At 28.2% G+C, this 23,299-nt stretch overlaps 1 protein-coding gene across 2 annotated transcripts in view; it reads left to right on the top strand.

Moving 5' to 3' along the window:
• LOC113553371 (acid sphingomyelinase-like phosphodiesterase 3a) overlaps nt 1-23,299 on the top strand; it is a 196,206-nt gene that overhangs the window by 159,195 nt on the left and 13,712 nt on the right. For both annotated transcript variants that reach the window (XM_026956678.1, XM_026956679.1), the window contains exons 8-9: nt 17,937-18,100; nt 18,956-19,139. In XM_026956678.1, the coding sequence (XP_026812479.1) occupies nt 17,937-18,100; nt 18,956-19,139 (348 nt within the window). The remainder of the gene's footprint in view (nt 1-17,936; nt 18,101-18,955; nt 19,140-23,299) is intronic.

Raw genomic sequence — 23,299 nt, 5'->3', positions numbered from 1 at the left:
TGTATAAACTGTTAGGTTAAATGCGTGCGTGACCTGTTTAAAGCTACTTTATTATTTAACATTTTTTTTTTGTTATTTTTCACAAAAAAGCTCAAAACTTTATCAGCTTTTACCCGAAGCTAAGATATTTTTCTGTACATAATGTATTTTTATACTAAATGATTGTTTTTAAGATCAAATATTATAAATAGATGTTATTATTAAAAATTTATTTAAAATTGCGGTTCCTGCAAAACCCATACATTATGACTCATGTGTATATTATCATCGATAACACATCACAATGATACTGTTGGCTCGGCTTGAGTCTTGTTTTCAATAAAGACTTTTTCATTGCAATGCATAAAATGTCTTATGAAATAAGACTATAAGAACATTTTTGTTTTTAAAAAATGATTTTATTTTCGCTATTTGTTGTTATGTTTTAATATAAGCTTATAATTTTTCATGATATATAGTATATGACAAGACATAATTATAAACAAATTAAATAAATCAATATTTAGATATTTAAGGTCAGTTAATTATTCACAGTGTAGTTGTTTCACATTGTATATACAAGTTGTACGTTATAGGTACTTTAATAGGTATTAGAAAATCTAATAATAATATGGCAATAAAATATAATATAACTGATCATATTATTTTCTATCACGGCGTTTTGTATATGCAATTTTGATACAATAATATAAAATCACTACAAAATAATCAATATTGTTTGATGTTTCTTTAGTATTATTATACCATCTAAGTAAATAAAATATTATAAAAATTGTGTAGTTAAGTTAAACATTTTTTAGTAAATCGATTAAATACAATTCAAATAAATAAAAAATATATACAAAAGGGAAAGAATTATTGTTCAATAAAAAAAAACTAAACAGGAACTGTAAACAATAACATATGATGACCATGCTATTAATAATACATTAAAATAAAACTATTTTTAAGTTACTACCTATACCGTTATTTGTTAAAATTAAAATTAAATTATTTTTAATGAACTTACTTACCTATTTATTAATGTTTTGTATTCTTTGAGCTGAAAAATGTTTATGTAACCTCATCTGAAAATTACCCATATTAAGCTTTCGTGACAAGTAACTACTTTATAGTTTGTATAATGTGTTATTATCAATGTTGCCATCGTTATATTCTTTCATACATTAAGTCATTAGTAAGTGATAAGAAACAAACTAGATGTCATCATGTTAGAGGTGATTTAACTGAAAATACTTCGTGATTTTATCACTTTAAACATTAGAGTCATAAGTGTAGAGACACCACGAAAAGTAGAAATATTAAGACCTTCTTGACTCGTTACTGGATTACTATCAGCACTATAATAAGCTGATGTGGCGTAAAAGAGCTAAATGAATATCATAGAATTATACTGCTAAGTAAATATTTCGTAGCTTAATCGTTTAATGTCTTATACGTTTAATATCCAACACCAACAACGACGTCGACAACACAATATATCAGTTCATAATAAAATCCACGATACTGTTACGTTTCGCCAAAATTAGGGACTAAGACACTTAAGATTTTAACCAGTACATTTAATTACAGCGGTGAATTGCTTGAAATTCTTATCACACTAATCGCAGCTCCATTATGAAAACGAGCCTTTGTATGTTCTGTTAAGTCAAAGAGGTATCATATTATATTTGATATTAAATACGTAGTATTTTTTTATAAATATATATATATTTATGTATAGACTGTAGTTTTAAAATAAATAAAAAAAAAACATACCACCGTCTGAAGCGAAAAATTCTTGCTTTCAACAGTACGTAGCGTGAATGCGAGAAGGGGAAACCCGCCAAACAACAAATAACAGACAAGCGGAAATGAGAAAAATATACCCTCACACGCAGATATTTCGAACGCACGTGTCTAGGTCCTAGGACCTACGAACACCAGTGTCGGAATTTCTGCGATTTTTAATAGTAGAAACCTACCTTTTTTTTTAAAAAATTTACTCGCGATGTATTACGACAAATGTTTCGTTTTATTTTTTCATGTATACCGTTTACAATACATTTGTTTAATGTGCACTATATAAACGCACAGTTCATATTTAGTCAACCTTGGCGTATTCTTTTTGGACATCACGATCGTTTGAATTATACATTATACATGCGCCGAGAGTAATGGCGTGTATTCAAGTGTTCGACAGTAAAAGTTTTAATTTTAATTTTAGTTGTCTTTAAGTATCTATGAAAATGCATAAGACTCAATGTTATGCTAGTCGTTTCTTTATTCAAATATTTGTATTCGTGTAAAACGTGTTTTTTTATTTTATAAAAATTTTCACTTGAGTGTGAAGTATAAATGTTAAACCTGAAAATCTATTGTAAAAAATACTATACAATTTGTTAAAAATTAAAAAAAAATGATCATATATAATTATTTTTATATATTGTATAATGAAGTTTATGAGAATTAAGAGTCCAAGAAGAATAGTTTTATTTGATAAATGATTCTCAAAAAAGATTTGTTTTTTCGAACTCGTATTCTCTAATAATGATACGTCGCTTATACATAGAAATAATTAAAATATATTATAAAATTAATATTTTGAAAAAATTGAGTTTTATGCTTCCATGAGTGATAACAAAAGATCTCATTTTATAGAATATTAATAATTTAACCAATTTATTTTTGTATACGTCCACTGAACTTTCGTTTGATCCGTATCAAACGCTTTATACTCAGACAATTTTAGTGCTTATCACGTCATTTCAATTGAAAATTTTCCAATTTCTACGAAACCGTCAGTGCTACGGTCGTATTTTCCATTTAAATTACTTACACATTTTAAGTTCTTTAGCATCAGAAATACGACACGTTTTCTATCACAAAAGAACGAACTTGAAGTATTTAAATAAATATTTCAAATCAGAGCAGTATTCGATAGAACGTTTCTGTTAATAATAATTACTATTATCGTTCTGTTTGACAATTTTCCGAATGAAAATTCTCTGAATTCGAAGCGGAATGCGTTTGTCGGTCGGTGGTTTAGATGGGCGCGTGATCGAAATAACGAAACGTTGGATTCTCAAACATTTCAGTATTTCCTGGGGCATTCCACCTGCAGACGTCTTACGTCCTTCCCGTGTATATTACACGCACGTGATGTATATCACATGCGTTTGAGCCCTATCCATAATCGGTGGTCGAGATCATAATAAAGGTATTTTATTCGGGATCGACTACATAAAACTTTCGCGCGCGCACACACACACAGGCCAAGTACTACAGACGTGTTGCAACTGAGCGATATCGGGGAATAGGCGCGAATGGGGTTGGCGGGGCGATAATTCGACGTATTTCCTTCGATATAACAATAATCGTGTCGGTGCCTAGCCGTACGTAAGCCATTATATTCGTCAGTTGCCACCTGCTTTATCTGTTGTCCGTGTTTAAAGCTCATCAACCGTGTTCTACGACGGCGCTTTTGTGCTCGACGAGTGTGTGCGTATACATTCTTTTCGTTTCGCTTTTTTTTTCATTCGAAATGTATTTCGTTATTTGCTTAAAACTCCTCCGGGTCATTGTTACACATTCTACAAGGTGATCCATTCAAATGTTCATACTCGTATAGAGTGTTTTAAGTTACATTACAACTAATAAACTGCTGCTTGTTCAAAACTGTATAAAATATTCTGTTTCAGAATAAGAAATTAAAAATGTTTTTTGACTAAAAAAAAAAAATAAATAAATAAAAACCTTACAAATGAAAATTTAATTTTGAAATTACATTAAATTGTAAGTAAGATTGAATATTTTTAATAAAATCAAAACTTTTCTAACTTATGATTGAAAACATTTCAAGCAATTTTCTATAAAATATGTAAAACCGCTCCGGAGTAAAATAAATGACCTTTCGGGTGTCTTAGCTTGATATTATAATATCATTTACTATTTTCATCAATATCGTCGTCTCTGTGTTAAGCAGATTATTCAATGTATCATAAAATACGTCCATAGCTATCGGTTTAAAAGGGGTGAATAACTGAACGAACGTCGTTGAGAAGGGTGAAACACGATTGCGGACGCTTTACCTTTTTTGCAACACGATTGCGGACGATCGCTATATAACAAAAGGTATTATTTTTCACCCAAAAAATGACACGACTGCGGTCGAAATTTAATAAAACGTTGCCAAATGGTGCAACGCAGTCTACCAAGCCCAAAGATTCTATAATTACAAAAGTACATGAAAAAGTTAAAGATTGAAAATCAAAAAAAGTAAAAAACAAGCGCTCAATATAATAGTATAATATAAAAATAATAATATAAACTTTAAATTTATATTTTTTTCCCCCAGTAATGACAATTAATTGTTTATAAATATTGGAGCACGTTTTGGTGATTTTTATAATCATTATAGCTCTGAATAGTTAGGTTAATTCTATCAAAATCTTTTTTTTGCCACCGATTTTTCTCAACCTTTGTTTATAGATGAAATAGTTGTCTCAGATTCGGCTTGAGTTTCTTTTAAAATCGATATAACTAAGTGAATCAGAGGATGAGTGTTGTAAAACTGCCTATTGTATGTCCGGTGAAAACTTTCTGCTCCATTAGTAGTTCTTAAATAAAAATTAATATACCATACAATCCAATATTATTATTAATATACCTTGGGCTCAACGTTGGTCTATACGTCCAAGATTTGGTGGAAATATAGCATCAGGTTCTATGTAATTTTTTAAAACGTAGTCCGAAAATATTTATTCAATTAGGCTTAGACATATTATCATAAGCTCCACAAATATATCCTCAAATTTGGCAACATAGATCCACAATCGTGTAAATTTCGGGATAGTCCAGGAACTATAATCGTTTGCAATCGTGTTTTTAAAAAGGTCGCCCCGGTAAGAACCGTCCGCAGTCGTGTAACACCGGTTGGGAAAATAATTATGTGGATACGAAACAGGCGAATTATGATAGGACCTAGGACAAAAAAAATAACTATAAAAAGTGCCACATAATATTAATTGAGTTTATATAAATAACGCGATATAATATGCACATTGTATACTCTCTTTTAGATGATAATGTAACCATAAACAATAAAACTAACCATTAAACATTATTTACAGATGTACCTTAATGTTATATACTAGCGAAAGGAATAATATTTTAAATTAAAAAAATTTCGTCAACCTGGAATAATGTGTAAATTCGAGCTACGAAACAAGGTCGTCCAAACGCAAACAGTTTATTTTTTTTACATAATATTCTATAGGTATAAAACTCGGAGTGTTATAAACATGACATTATAGCGTTTTACGTTTACTACATTCTATCGTGATAATAAATCGCTATATGTAAATATAATTATTATTTTACATACAAGAGGACGTTTACGGCTTTATTATTATTTTTTAACACAGAATTATATACCAGGTATATTACATTATATTAGTATTATGTACATTTTATAAATCGCGATGTGTAATATATTATAACAGACCTAGCGTGTAATGTTTAATCAATGATTAAAAGAGGCTAAGTTAAGATGCTGTGAACATTGAAATTTATTGATACATATCGAATTTATTGCACATTAAAAATGTAATAATTTGCAATATTTATCTTTTTTATTTAGACGAAAATAGCTTAAAAATTGATTGGAAATATTATGTTTAATATATATCGTTTGAGTGGTAGGAAAAAACTCGGAACGGAATTGATAGTTTATGAAGACAAATTTTGATTATATAATAAATTTTATTGAGTAACATATTTTTTCTGCACATGAGATTTATTATTAATTTTGTTGTTGGCAGCTGCAGCGCTGCCAATACTAAGTATATAATTTCTCTGAAGCGTGTTTATAATAGTGTTTACTGCATCGTTATATTGAGCAATATCTAAATAATTTTGATATCTATTAACATTTTACAAAATTATCCATTATCATTATATTTTTGAAAATTATTTTCTAAATTTCCCACTCTTCATATATTTTGCACTTGTTTTGTAAAGAAAATACGCTCGACGATTTTTCATTTAAATAAAAATTTATTATGGATATTGGATATATCATTTCAAAGTAGTTATTTGTAAATTTGTAAAAAGTTTAAATTTAATTTTAAATATCTCATTGGGATTAAATTTTATAAAATTCTTGAAGTAAAGTTTTCAAATAAAATACGACGATGGTTCGTAATATGATGTGTTTAAAATAAAACTAATATTTACGCTAGGTTAGGTTAGTTTGAGACAGCCAATTTATTGACATAATTATATTTATCTAAATATTTTAAAAGTTGATTCGCTTGTTCAAATAGGTAGGAATTAATAGTAAAAGTATATTTTAAATCAAGACAGAGGGAAAGTCGAAGAAACTAAAATTCACTGAATATAAGTTACAGTTTTATTTATATAGCATTACTTATATACTATTGTATTAATGTGGTATTATACTATTATTAGAGGTATAAATAATGTGTAATGTATACCTAGTCTAATTCAATAAATATCCAAAACGCATACTATTTTCCATATTATTTATTGTGATACATTAAACAAAAATAAAACTTATTTAAAACGAAGCTTTCCAAAGAATAAAAATAAAAAAACGGCGACGTTGTAACATTTGGTGTAGTGTATGTTGCACTATGTTGAACAACTTTAAGAAAAAAAATATCTTTAATAGCTTCGCTATAATGTATAGCAACACTCGTAACTTACAGAAATAAGAGTGGTCTCTTATATACGCAACATTAATATTTATATTGATATAACCATTCCCTAAATTGTTTATCTTTAAAAGTATTATAAGCATTGTAAGGTTTTTCTTTTTTTTTTCAATATACATTATACAACAAAAACTTGGGTATACAAATTACGTGTATTGTATTTATTCGAAATATATTTATCTTGAGACTTTGTCGGGTTAACCCTGCATTTCACAAATTGAATGTATTGAATTAATCAATATATATATATATATATATATATATATATATATATATATATATTATATGGTGGTTTATTTTTATTAAAATATAATTTTTTTTTAGATAATAAATAAATACTTAGCAGCATCTTTTTTTTGGGAAAAAAAAATTTTTAACACATTGGCAGACTGCGAATGGGCCGATAGAATAGTTGAGAAGTAGGTGAGTAAAGTCATCCTTGAAGAAATAAACGAGTTTTCTTTTTTATTATTGCAAATAGACATAAAATCCAAAAGTTATGCCTGATGGAGGGGTGAGTTTTTAATGAGATTATTTTGTAAGCAACTTTTTTATAGTTTTCTTATTTTAATTTGAGTGAAGTCAGTTGAGGAGTTATATTGGTTCAGAAATAATGTGTATTTTAGGATGGCATTAAAGTTTGACTAGTGTCACGTGGCACCTATTTTGATTGTTAATCGAACAAAAATGTCGTAAGAATACTTCTGGAATACCGAGAAATTGTCTAACGTCAGTAAATTTTATTTGAATATATTCCGATCCACAGCAACGAGTGATCATAACTTTATTATTGTTAAAAATATATCATATCATTTATGATATACCAGGAAAACAGATGTATGCAGTTTATCTATATTTTCATTATTATCGCCAAGTATCAAAGCATTTGAATTTTTAACATACTTTTTCAACGTCGTAATATTTCATAAATTATTATTTAAAACACTATGTTTTAAACTTACTAAAATTTAAGTACGCAACTAATAAACAATTAATATAGTTAAATATGGAATAAAAATTGAAATGATCAGCCTAACCATTATTTTTCATGTAACATAGTATTAAGCCAATGCAATTGTAGGATATGATTATAAATTTATAACAGAATACAGCATACAATAATATAACGATGAAGTCGTATTTTTCGCTCTCTCTCTCTCTCTCTCTCTCTCTCTCTCTCTTTCTCTCTTTATATTAAATCTAATGAATTACGATAATCATTTAAAAATCTATTGTAAATTTAACATTTATTTTTCACAAAATAATCACTCCATTGTGCCAAACCTCTTAAAAGTTGACAATAGAGCTTTGAACAATATGAACTCTGTTTTATGTATAGAGTTGTAGTACCCCGGTAAATTGAATGTACACATATTCTAGCGAATCCTTTGGACGTCAAAAGTACCTAACATCAGTTGTTCCCAATGTCAAAAGGATAACAGCATTAAACGGATGATTACTGGGAGAGAGTTAAGCTCGTTTTTTATCTTTGCAGAAGGATTAAATAAAAAAAATTGAAACACATCATTACTCTGAGATAGCACTGTCAATTATTTTATTTTTTGTACAATTCTCTCTTTCTTTAGTTATTTTTAATTCGCGTAGTATGTCTTATAACCAATTTCCGTTAACAAAAAAAAAACTGATCATCTCTATGTTTAATCTAAATTAAAATGTTTGTTAGATCTTATCTTGTCGTGCAAATCATTGTCAACTAATTTAATTATAATTTATTTAACCTCTATATTTTAAATGTTTTAATAATCCTTACAAAAATTAAATTAATTTTCCATTAATCTTTAAACCTTTTTTTTTTTTTTTAATAATAAACGCTGGTTGATTTGGTTTACATTGGCTGTGATATTTTTACATAAATTGTATTTTTACCTATAATTATATATTATATAATAATATTACACTTGTTTATGCGATTTCTTCATTTCTTCATTCGATACAGAAATTAACGTAAGAATCATTTATATATATTTATATTATAATACATTGGTACTTTTTTACATTTCAGAAAAATATAAAATTCAAATTTATAATATTTTTCACACAAACGTATTTCGAATTTGTACAAAATGATTGGTGCAAATGAAGGATTTCGTCTCTGCGTAAATATGCGAGTATAATATGGTAAAAAATAAACTTTTAAGACATATGATATACATATGGCACTATATATACATTTTTTATATCCTTGTATATTGTATATATAATATACCTTCGTCTGTATTGTTAATAATATAATGCGAAAAATACTTTATGCTTTTTTAAAGAAAATTTTACAAAAATGTTTGTAGATTTTTGTTCGGGTGAATGTATAATTTAATTTCTTTTGGAGTTACGTTAACAATGTGTTCCTCGTCTTATGAAATTGGCAACAAGCACTGATCATTTAGAGTTTACTCGGGTATCGTATTTCAAACATTTTTCTTGACATTGCATTTTGTTTGACGCCAACAAACATGTTTGCTTTTGACAATTTAATCTTGACAAAAAAATATCTCAATAATATGAAACAGAAACACATACATACGTCATATACTTGCTAAAAAGCGTGTACAAATTATACATTATTATAAAATAAATTTACCATAAGGTATCATAGTATTGAACTACTATAATATAGTCTTTAGTTTCATAATTGTATTAATCTATACATTTATAAAACTCACTTAAAATAATTATAATATACCAATGAAATAATGTTATAAAAACCGAATAAATTCCATCAAAGTTTTGCGTTTAATTTTTCATAGTAACATATATTATATTATTATATACATATTTGTATGTATATATATATTTTTTTTTTTTGATAGGTCAGACATACTAATCATATTATATACTATAATATACACCCGAAAATTGTTTTCCTAGGATAAAACAAAGACAAACTTTAACTTTTTTCCAGGTTAGGTTAGGTGGGTATTAATGGTATTATTATCGTTTGTTGGTCTTAAAAATTTGATTAAACTCGAGTTTTATACACCAACATTTTCTATAATTGTATGCTTTTTATCGTTAATTACGTTAGCGTCACCTACCTTTTTAAGACAGCGTATTGTGTGACGTTATAGGGAACCTAAACCTTTACTAAATTCGGTTAGCTAAATTAGATAAAAAAAAAAAAAAGTTGATAGGTTCAGATAAAAATGAATTTTATAGATTATTTATTTGATGCATTTCATTGAATATATATACAATAAAAGTACTATATTTAATTAATGGATAATTTTTTACTAATATATTATCATGTATATTAACGATCATTCAAATAACCTACAGTATTGTATGACGATCACAAAATCCAATTCAATAAAATCACTTGGGAATATTATAAATTATAATATGTTATAATATTCATTATTTTTTTATAGGTATGTAATATGTATATTACAATATGATCATAATATAATAGGTAAGGTACAAGTGATAGATACACGTGACTACCGCAATAATCTTCAATCGACTTTGAGCGTATCATTTGTTTTTATTTTCGTTGGTACATTTCTAACGTAACTCGGTAAGACTTAAGACGCAAAAACCTAAAAAAAAAAAAGGTATATATTATGTACAAACTGACATTATTCGAGAACGATATCCATGTCAAAGTCGATGGCGGTGGCCTATGAATTATTTATTTTAACAGCGAAATAATGCACTTGTGTCATTATTGCTGTCGGGCGAGAGCTAGTTATATGTATTGTTGTGCACTGCATAGTCTATAACATAATAATATCATGTGGCGGTGGTAGCGCGAAAAGCTCGTTTGGAAGTCGACCACGCGACAAAAACTAATAACGTTACCATAACTTACCGGCTCTGCGAATAACCAACGAGCACACATTCGCATTCGTGTTATTGTTATTGTTTCCTTGGAGTAAAATAAAAAAAAAAAAAAAAACGTACATAGTCCTCCAATTAAACTACGATAGGTACAAATATATCACACATGTGTGTGTGTGTGTGTGCGCGTGTGTGTTTGTGCAATGTTTACATAGTAGAATTAATGTTCACGAACACATTCGCCAATGATGCAACTAATGAAACGGACTTACGAAATTGTCGTCCCAACGATTCGTTTCGTCGGTTTTTTCGGTTCTTTTAATCTTTTGTGATTGTCTTCGGTCGTCGCATTTATGTGTGTACACAAGCGCTCGTATTTTTTCCGAAAAAAAACCCGCAATTATCGTAACAGTATTTTTTTTTATCGCAGTTTTAAATGTGCGAAGGCGTGCGAACGGAATGGCGAAAGAACCTCAATAGATAGTCATGACTGGTCGAGAAAATATTTACTTCTCCTCGTCCGCTCTCGCATCTTAGTACATCCACACACATCTCCGACAGAGTATTTCTCCCGACTATAAGGGCATGGCGACCACTCGTGGTTTTAGGGGTGGATTTTTTTTTGCTGTGTACGTAGGTGGTTGGGTCTGGCCGTTTGTTGCTTGAAGTCAAAATAGTACTTGTCAATTTTCACTATTCAATTATGTTATATTAAACGTCTTTATCATTATTTTTAAATAAGTATTTTTTATATATAAGTAAATAATTATCAATAAGAAAATAAACTTTGATAACATAATATTATAAAGGCGTAACGAACAAAAATCGAATGAATACGGAGGCGAACGACATGTTAAAATGTATATATTTATTATTTGGTAAACATATATATGTACTGAATTTGTAAGTTGACCGAAGAAAATTCTTAGAATTATTTTGTCTAAAATAAACATCTATTTTTTGCGATTGCATCCCTGCTTATCGAAAGAACTATTATAGACATACAACAACTATACTTGCTGACATCAACCGATTTCAAACAAAATAAACTCATTTTAAAAATAAACGCGAGCGATAAAAAAAATGCATTTCTTGGAAGATCAATATTTATTTTATATTTTAATATTTTCGTATTTTCGGCATTGCGGAAGAATGACGTAAGGACACCTGGGGGCAATCAGCGTCCAATATAAATAGTTAGACACGCAAGAATCGAAACGACCATAATAATACGTGTCTGAATGTCACGATCGGGGAAATGTGTATCCACTTATTTATTCCTTTAATAATAAATATATTATTAACTAAATTCTAATTTTTGAATTTTTAATGTTTATACTTGTAAGGGGCGCATGTAAACTCCGCCACAAGTACCTTTTTTTACTGTAAACTCAGCTACTAAAAAAAATTAATGTGATATATTATTAAAAAAAAAATTATAATATAACATAATATCATATCGTTCACATTAAATATTTAAATCGTAGTAAAAAAAATCGTTATACCTAATAATTAATAATATAAAATCATATTTTTCATAATAATAATCGTTATACTTCATAATCCAAAAATATATATAGCTAACTAAAATGATGTGATACAATTTTTAAATATTCTAGGTCTTGTATCACTCCATTTGTGTACATAATATTTATAGCCTCCTGTAATACAGTCATTTTTTTTTTTTATTTTAAATTTTTTAGTTTATTTACTTGAGTTATGCCTTTTAGTTTAATATAAGTTTGAGTTTGAACTGTATATAATAAGCTCATTATCGAAATCAGATAAAATTAAAAAATTTTCATCTCTGATCGTTTTTGGTACCACCTGAGTAAGTGAAGAGTTAACTTCAGATCGCGAAGTTGGAACTGGTGGCATTAATTTTCTACGTGCATTATACATATTTCTTTTTACCAACGACATGTCATTCGAAGTTAAATTTGTTGAGTTTCTTATAGCACTGCTACAACATTCTAATCCCATATTTAATATTTTAGCTATAAGAAAAATATATCAATATTTAATATTATGCAATCTTTGATTGATAATCTATTTTTTTTTGTTTATGTAGATAGCATACAACACGTGTACCTATTTTATTACTATTTAATTTGGAAATGTATTTACCCGGTTTATCACGAACGTCGTCCACCACTTTCATTTTTACACAACTACTTATTTCTTTTCTTTCTAGTATTTGGTCTGAAAATAGAAGGCATGAAAAATTTGACAAAGTAATATTATGTTGCTCAAGTCCAACAGTTCTTATAAACGCATTACAATTTTTGTTATTACACCTCCATTTTATTTCGCCAGACGCGTATTATATATTTATGTTATACTTGTAGTTGTTAAATAAAACCAATAAACCGCCTCGTTGACCAGTTATTACTTTGTTGCGACATATTTTATTCGGACATATTTCGTTCAATATAAAATATACGCGGAGACACGCAGACTACGAATGATTATGTTCGTCAAAGTATACTTTACGTATACCTTACCTACTGCCGATATCATCATTGGAAATACTGATTTAAGATAATATGAAGATAAAAGTATTAATAAATGGATCGGATCGATCTCACCTTGAAATGATATTTTTGTCAATTTCGACATATACCATCGCAATAGATGTTAACGTATTTAATGTGAGAAGGCACATGGCAATGTGAGCACTAAACAGGTAAACAAAAATAACTGGCGGAGTTTACATTAGACCTTTTATTACCTTTTTATCTTGACCGCTATTCTAGTGGAGTTGACAATCGACCTTTATAAGAACTAGATTTTAATACCATTTAAGGAGCGTTTTGTGACGATATTGTCTTCTAAATTGTCATCATAATATATTTTCCTATTAATTGTTAAGCGGATAATTTTTTTTCTTGAAATTATGATGCACGAGTATCTAAGTCTAAATCAAAGTTCTTGTTTCTGGTGTAAAAAACATAAATTATTTAAAATATAGCCCTCGTGTTGCTACTTGGGTATACTTACAAATTCTAAAAATAACAACTTGAATAAATTAGATTAAGTTAGGATAACGCGAGAAAATACAAAATGAATCAAAAAAATGGTAAAATCGACGACAACAGCAAAACAATGCGTGCACTATGAGAAAGATCGGATGCAATCGTAAACGACGAATATTATCGGAGGACACGATGATTTGAAAGTAAAAAAAAATTTGTACATTGTTCACGGTAATGGATCACACACGAATTATTTAGGTTTTTTCGAAAATATCGCCCATATTCGTAAGTACATATTACATGGAACGTTAACATATTTTCTGCTCTGCGTTACGGCATATACATATTACATTGGTAGTCTGTTCGTCCATCAGACATCGTCGCCGGACCGTCACGCATTTACCCGTGCGATTACTGGTAACTCTGGCATATGTGTATCGTGTGTACGCATGTAATTCAATATGATTGTCGCAGGACGTATGGGAATCACTCGAGTTGTCTAAAAAATCGTATCTAAATTGTGTTTTGAATTTAAAATGTTACGTAATCACTGCAATGTTGGACAAATATATTATTATCGTTTAGTAACACGTACTATTAGATACACTAGGACAAATTAAATCCTTCAAAATATTTTTACTGCATGGTTGAAATATAATATTATTGATTAAAAAAATAAAAATAAAAAAAATGACCAAGATAGTTTTAAATGAGAATGTATGTGTTTTCAAAAACCTAAAAAATACAAGTGAAAAATACTTACGGTAAAATCTAACCTAACCCTACAAAGTAATATATTAAAATATTGACTTATTCCTTATATGTAGGAGTTCGTAAACGTCCGTTATTCGTTTGGGGCTGTCAACGCTACACCATACATTATTATAATTTATAATGCGCGAGGGTTTACAACGCCGTAACGCTAAACTATATATTATATTGTATGAACGGATATCGATGTAACATTGTGCCGCAGTGAATCGTTTATTATTTTATACTATTATTTCCTCGTACACTATAACTCCAATCCTACGTCGTTGCACGACCGAGTGGAGTGGCTAAAAAAAAAAAAAAATGTATATAAAAAAAAATGAAAACTTGAAATATTAAAACACATGACCATCTATGAGTGAATTATTAAAACAGACTGATGCAATGATCATTTCAATATTATCCATATGGATGAATCAATCACGACTGCAAGTATTTCTTAAGAAACTAAAAAAATTACAAGTACCTTGCTATATGCTTGAATGTGCACCTTTTCTTTAGAATACGAGTACAAATCGGAATTAGGGTTGCCACTTTCAGAAATTTCTGGGAATGGGAATATTCTGGTGGATTGAAAAAGGATCACAGTAACGTTATTATTCCAGGAAATACAAAAAACTAAAGCGCATATTTTTAAAGTAATTTTATATTTATATAAAAAAAGGACTTTTTAGTTTTAAGTTAAATTATATTTTAAGATATTATATGTTGTAATAGAACGATGATATCTGTACCAAGATAAATATTACTCAGAAAGTCAAATAAATGTGAATCGTTCCAATACTATAATTTAACTATAATTATTTAATTGAGTTATTCGTTACCTACTCACTGCTGTTCAACTACAGAATTATCTGTTTTTCTGTGATACCTATGACTAATCGTACTACTTAAACTATTGCAAAGTTAATTTATTAAAATTGTGATAGAAATAAAAATAGTATATACAAATACGAATAGTATGTAAATTGTTCAATAAATAATCGATATTCGATAAAAAAAAAAAATATGTATGGCTTAAAGAATCTGATTTATAAATAATTAGTGGGTAAACCTTAAATTAGTTTCAAACGTACCTATTCTGGAAGTTGCGCTATCGCTGTTTAACGGTGAACGATCAAGAAGATAGTGAAAATTCGTTTAAAATAATAAAACAGTAAAGTTGAATGTCGATTTCCAAAACCCCTTCTACCCAACCAACACAACGGTAATCTTGATTGTTAAATTTTTATTTTGCTTTATGATTCAATTTCGTCCTTTGGATAATATACACCCGCGTTTTCTTCAGCGGGGATTCCCGAACTGTACTCAAAATTACACGGGACTCGTTTGCGTCAAAACGCCCCTATAACAATACATAATTGTAATAATATTCCTTTTGACATTTCGCGTGTTCCCACGGGGCCGCTGATGACTACCTGAGTGTCCGCACAAACTTATTTCGTCGCCCCGAATTGTCGTAAATAATAATATTATTATCATCATCGTTATCATCATCCTCATCGTCCTCATCATCGTCACCATCATCATCATCATCATCGTCGTCGTCACCATAGCGAAAGGATATCATTGGATTTTATAAGCCCCGTCCTTTTGTATAACTGACAATTCCTCATTTCCTCGACAACTAACTTTCATAATTATTACAATCGTATTACGATTCAATACTGTGTGCGTTGTTATAGTATGTATTACGCAATGTTTGTCGATGTCGTGTAGTGAATGTCGTCTTTTTTTCCTTTGACAATAATACACTACGCTACTGCTTTGCTAATGCGTCACTGAAAGCATATGCAAAAGTTGTTGAAAAACTTGTGCGTACATGTACTTTACCCGTTGGTACAGTATTTTATGTTTACGATCTGAAAATCGTTGAGCTAGTCTACTAGGAGGCCAATTAAAAAATAAAAATGATATTTTTTATTTTTGAGATTATAGTAAAAAAAAAAAAAAATAATTAGACATTTCGTTTACAAGGTTTTCATAATATAAGTGCAATAATTGTGCGAAACAATATTCTTCCTATGGTTCTATCTAAACAATATTTACTGACTGACCCTTAAACAATCCATTTCGATATAATAAACAAATGGTTTGTACCTATAGTTTTATTTATAATATCTTACCTATATAATTTTGTGACAATTTATTTTCACCGTCTGAAAAATAAAAAAAAAAAAAACAATAAATATACATTTTAGTAGATAGTTTTGGTACACCGATTGAAGGTTTTTGCTCTTCGTTCTAGATAAATATAACATGAATATAGTGTTATAAACTGTATATTAGATATTATTCTATGGTAACATGCAATTCAATATGAATAAAACATATTTGTAAAATATTTATTTTTTTTTTTTTTATGAGGTGAAATAAAATGTTTTTATTAATGAACTAAATCAACTTTTTGTGAACCACATATAGTATATACTATATACTTTGCATATGTGTCTGTACAATTTGAAATTCTCAGTTATTATTTTTATTATTATAATTTTGTATTATACATGGGTTATGGTATCACTGATAAAAGCCATCAAAACAACTTTATAGCGGTGTCCACTTGAGTGTTTTCTAGCTAACTTACTATACTAATTCGTGTATTTCATTGAAGCTTTTTTTTGTTTTTTTTTGTTACAAGTCCACTAATATTGTATTACAAATTATAATCAAATTACGATCTTATCACGTTTTCTTCATTCGGGTCACGACGGTTGACAATCGATAACGTAATCTTCACCCCTCAAAAAGACGTTCACGTGTTCATAAATCGTATTTGTCGAATTAAAAATTTCCCTGTGAAAGTATAGGTCGCTCGTGCAGCTGATTATTCAGATAACAGTGATCTCTGGATTTAACGTTTTTGTAAAATAATTTTGAAATATATTATATTCACAACCTACGTGAATGTAAAATTAACTCTGAAATATGAGAGCTTTTTAATTTAAAACACGTTAATTATCGATATAATCGATGGTCTATGTCTTGAAAATAAATTCATTCATGTGAAATAAATTTAAAAAAAAATATATAACACCAAAAAATGAAATGATTTTATAATTGACATTCAAATACTTTAAATTTGTTTTAATGTTACCCGGTCATAATAAGAAAAGAAATAATTATATCAGAATTCGTTTTTTGACCACGATATCGAATAGTTATATTATATTAATTATTTGTTTGAGCAACGAAACACGCAACTGATTAAAAAACAACTAATGAAATTATTTGAAAACAAAAATATGTGACATATTGTAATAATTATATAACCAAAAAAAAAAATATTTGACAGAAAAACAATATTTTTAGTTATATAACTGATTTATACATTTTATTTATACAACTCTCATCATACGTCGAAACAAACTTAAAACAAAACAATTATTACATTAAATATCGGTATTCTTTTCAATGTTTGTAGGTCAAAATAAATAATCTACTCTTTTCATCACTTTCATTATTGTTTTTTTTTAATTTAAAACTCATTAAATAAAACTCAGCATAATATTCATGAGCAATAATAGCTAGTTGTATTTTTAACATCCGAATATAATTCTCTGATACAGTTAAAAAGTAAAAACAATTTAAATTATCATTATGACCATAACAATGTTGAATAAAAAAAATATATGTATACATTTTCATACTAATTGATAAAATTGTATTTTTTTCGCAGGAGGTTATTATACGATCGAGCAAAAAGGAAATAAACTTAGAATAATTGCGCTCAATTCAAATGCATTTTCGACTGTAGAAAGACAGCAGAACGTTGTCAACCCTATAGAACAGCTCGAATGGTTGGAAAAAATCTTATTGAAATCAGTCATGAACAAAGAAACGGTGAGTATTAATATTAGATATTAAACAAGTTACAGTATAACGATCGTTAAGATTAAGAACGAAACGAAACAAGGTTATTAAATTTAAATTTAAAATTGTTAAACTTAATAATATTACTATACAAAAAACGCCTTCATTCTGTTAGTATAATGCCCACAATATTTCTTAACTATGTAAATAATATGATATGTAATGTATTACTCATTAACTCAAATATTGTTACACAAATGTTTAAATTAACTGTTCAGCTCTCGAGTTTTCAATAAAACTGAATTTTAGTTTTAAATAAACATTAGATAATTATTATGCACAGTGTATTTTACGAATAAACATGTACCTAAAATGTACATTTTAAACAAAAACGAAGTCATACCGATCTTTTTACATATTTTAAATAAAAAAACATCACATTGTTTGTTATACTTGTTAATACCCACACAATCAAGCTTGTGAGTAATTTAATCGTTAAACTTTTATCGTCTCGATGCTTGTCTTTTAATAAAAATTGTAATCGATTTTTTTGAGCGAACTTGTTCATCGCTAATCTTAACCTTGAAGTTTTTACATTGCGTTTCAAAATGATTGTAGTTGTTGCGGTAAAAGTGCAACTATATATATATATTACCTATAATTGAATTAAACTTACCGTGAAACACACGGTTATCGACTAGAAAAGAAAAGTGAAAACTATAATACATGATTACATGATCGCCTTTTGCGTATTACTCGATCGTGGATCTGAAATGCTATTAAGACCGCAAAAATGTACGGTATTCCCTCCCATGTCTTGTGCCTATCCCTGCCAGTCAAAATGTTCGTGTTATCAACGGAGTCCATTATTCAAACATTCTCCAGGTGTATCTGGTGAGCCACATGTGCCCGGGAGCCAACGAAAGAGACCAGGACGAGGCACCTACGTTCAAAGACGACTACAGTGCGAGATACATGGAAATGATCCGGAGGTTTGCGAACATCATTGTCGGACAGTTTTGCGGTCATTTGCACTCCGACACGTTCCGAATCGTCTACGACCAAAACAGTGAGTTTAAATGCCTCATGTAATGTATAACGTTTTATCGTCTCGTTGTATATAGTCGTCTGCTGCATTTCCCTCGCCAAAAATACTAAAAAGATTGTTCAATTGTTTAAATCCCCTCACCTCGTTCTCTTCACTACTGAAAGTGCCCAGAAACCCTGAAATAATGATTACCTACCCCGAGGATAAGTAAAACTCGAACATATTAACCAAGATGATTATTATTTTAGCAATGCGCATGGGTACAAAATGTATCGGTAAATGTTTTATGTTTTTTTTAGGAACTAAGCTATAATAATGACGTACAGCAAATCATTTTTTACTTGTGTATAATTGTAATAATTTATAAAACCACGTATAAAAATGTATTTTCAATCGACTCATAAATCTGCTCGAAATATAAATCATGTATAAATAAAAGATTCAAAATTAAAATATTATATCATTGCAGTAATCTACTTCCCAGTTCGGGTCAACGCCCCGTTGAATAGACAATATTTTAATTGAGATTTTATTATTAAATCACCGATATTTAATTATACGGTACGAAAAATAAACGTTCAGACCATATTGACCTAATCGCTCTGGTGTATTATTCATGGAATCCACCCAATTCTCCATTTCTTCCCTAAAGACATATTATATATAAAATACCTAGTATTTTTTTTTTTTGTCTTAAGTATCACGTCATTATTACTTGTTTTCTTTTTTTTTTTAAATCGGAAAAAAATACAGTGACTTATGTTTTTGTGTTATATCTACTATATATTCTAACTATATTAGTTTTCAAAATTACAATTGATTTTACTAGTAATACTAAAAAAATATTTTAAGAACAATCATAAAATACACTACCCTAATGAAATGTTGAAAAAAAATATAATTTTTTTTTGGTCCCTCATCGCCTCTTCGAATTTTCTCAGAAGTAGTAATTTTAATTAATTATAACTTTAAATATTTAAAGTTCATACTATCGGAGTAGCCCAACATTTTACAGGACGTCCCTTTGCCACTCCAATAAACTATAAACACTTAAGACTAATTAACTGCTATTTAGATATTGGATTTTTATGTATTGAAATTCTCAGTAAATATTCAACTTCCAAGTATGAAAATAAAATGATTTGTCATCATTCAAAAAAAAAAAAAAGGAAAGGGAAGGAAAAGTAAAAACAACTGAATAATAAAACTATACCGATAAAAAATAAACTTAATTATTATTTAAAAAAATTTTACTGTTGTGAGTTTCAAATATTTAAAAGAAATATTATGAAAATCTAATACTTTTCGGAATGATGAATGTTTAGCAGTTTACCAATAATTTTGATCTTTGGTTTGTAAACTGTTATTTTTACTGGTTCACAGTAAAATTATAAACCAATACGATATTTAATGCGATGACGCGTGTTTCACAACTATTCGAGGGCGGTAGCTATTTGTAAGTACATCATATAATATATATACGATATACCTCATTATTAATATCATACATGGATCCCGCGGGCGTAATACCGATTTGCTTTTAAGCGTAGGTATATATTATTGATCAATGCAGATTTTGATTAGGGCGATTTGGTTGTGAAATCGACATAATATGTCCGTGCAACGCTGCCACACTATCCACCCACACCAGTCGAGAGATTCAACAAAACCCACTCTATAATATAATATTATTTTTATATAGGAGATGCGAATGAACCAATACCGTGCTTTGCACAATGACGAATGAATGTCTCGTAAGTGGGCGACGTGTTTAGGGGATTGGGTTTGAAAAAAAATACGCATTTTAATTGTATATTTATAATAATACAATGAAATAAAATAAACATTAAATAAACCATCTAAAAAAAAAAAAATAATAACAAAAATAGTTTTAAATATTGAAAATTATAGAATTCGATTGATGTTAGCCATCTGTGGAAAGCAATCCGTGTCAAAATAATTGTTATCGCCTCCTATATATTGTTCAAACACTTCAAATGCACTGCTGCGGAGTCATACCATACACGCATCGTATTGTGAGTAAGTACACGGGTTTGGCAGTGTCAATATGACGTTGTGACATTATTTGCGAGATGTTGCGTTGCGTTATGCTACAGTTATCCACTTGCATTAATAAAATAATAGCATAATCTATGTCTATTCGACTGGTGTTTGAGCACAATCACTTATAACATAAATATAATTGGAGACCGTCAAATGTTCAACTGTTAATCCAACATTTAAGACTGGTGAAGTGATGGTTTTAATTTCCTCACTGTTCTTTTTCTAATACTATAGTATTCCATAGAAACTGGGAAAATAAAAATATAACTTGTATTTAATATACATTTTGAAAAATTATCTACTGAAAAACACATATCATAATAAGTTAGCTAAATAGATTTAGCTCGTCTAAACTGAATACCCAAAATCTAAAATATACAATTATCATTATATTTCCTTTTAAAGCCAAACTAAAAATGACCATAAAAAGAAAAAAGTAGACATTGTTCTACTTTTCAGTAAGTGAAGAGTGGGTCATTGCCATGTATGTGTTAAATTTAAATTAAATGATATATTGTACACGTAAAACTATTTCGAGTGAAAACGGTCTGGGACTTAACTTACTAAGTATATATCATGATATTGCTATATTGAAGTAATTTATTTTACTATTAATAACACAGAAGATTGAATTAATTTTTGTCTCGAAAATATTACATTTTAAAACACCATTGTGTATATGAAATATAATTATATACCAACGTAAAAATTGTATGTATCCACCCTCGATGTTTAAAAGCGTAGCATTTAGTCGACTACTTATCTAGTATATATATATATATATATATATATATATATGAACAAAAACAAAAACATACTATTGAAAAAATAATACATTAATTATTCCTCGAAAAATATAAAATATTGCAATTTAGTATAATGTGTTAAAAATATTTACAATGCATGTACATAATACACAAATTGTGCTAAATATTTAATATACCTTTAGATTAAAAAATATATGAATTATGTAAAAATACATCAAAGTTAGAAAATAAATCAAATAACAACACAACTGTTGGACAAAATTATTACTTATCGCATTAAAAATATTAAAGAGTAAAGTTCAAAATAAAAAGTTCTAACGCCTTTGAAATGTGAAAGAAGAAAAGAAAACTTTCGGGGATGACACAAAATTTAATTTAGTATATTAAAGGTGTGTATACTATATACCATCAATTTAATTATCAAAATATTTTTGGACTTGTTCAACGAGTGCATAACACGCACTTTACAAATAGCGAACAACTTTATATTATAATCTAACGAATAAAATAAGTAATTTTATGTGATATTTAAATTATGAACTGCATTAAAATTTAAAAGGACAACATTGTAAACTTAGATTTGTTTTACCTTTTTTTAACTTGAGGCACACAATATATTTGTGATAATGTAATTGTATTACGTAATTTGGTAAATGCTTCTTGAACTAAGATTATAATTGATTTATGAATATTACGTATTAAATTATTAATTTAATATACTTCGAAATTAATTTAAGTATATCTAATTATCGAAAATAGCTTTTTGTTGAGAAATGTATGAAACAAGGTTCTGTTTATATTGAAATTCTGTAAAGTGATAAATAATAAAATTATTTAAATTATTTTATTGACTACATGTATCAACTGATATTATTGTTTCATTGTAGTATTCGAAAGATTATACAATACAATTATGTTGTTTTATATAGTTTTATATAAAAATGTCTATATAAGTATGTATTTTTAAGAAATACCTACTTAAAAGTTCATAAAGCAAAAACCATAGAAATAGTTTTAAAGCAATTTAAAAATTCATGTATATGTAACTTCATTTGTCAAATCAATAATTGTAGATATTAGTGGTACTGATTCGTATTTAATCATAAAATATTTTAATTACAATTTATTATAACAACAGTGGGTTTTGTATTCGTTGTCTCAGTAATTAATTATACGTGATATTGTGATAATATTATGATCAATAATTATTTTTTTAACATTGTAAAACTTCTTCATTCTTATAACAATATTTGTCGTATTAAATAGATACTCCTATTTCTTTGTATAGTAAATTGCTTGAGCGTTTTAAATTCTTAGAAGTAAGAATATCCTCGACCAGAATAATGAGAT

Source organism: Rhopalosiphum maidis, chromosome 2 (assembly GCF_003676215.2).
Source record: "Rhopalosiphum maidis isolate BTI-1 chromosome 2, ASM367621v3, whole genome shotgun sequence".
NCBI classification, from domain to species: Eukaryota; Metazoa; Arthropoda; class Insecta; order Hemiptera; family Aphididae; genus Rhopalosiphum; species Rhopalosiphum maidis.
The sequence above is the reverse complement of the archived record's forward strand: the minus strand, read 5'-3'. Positions and strand labels throughout refer to the sequence as shown.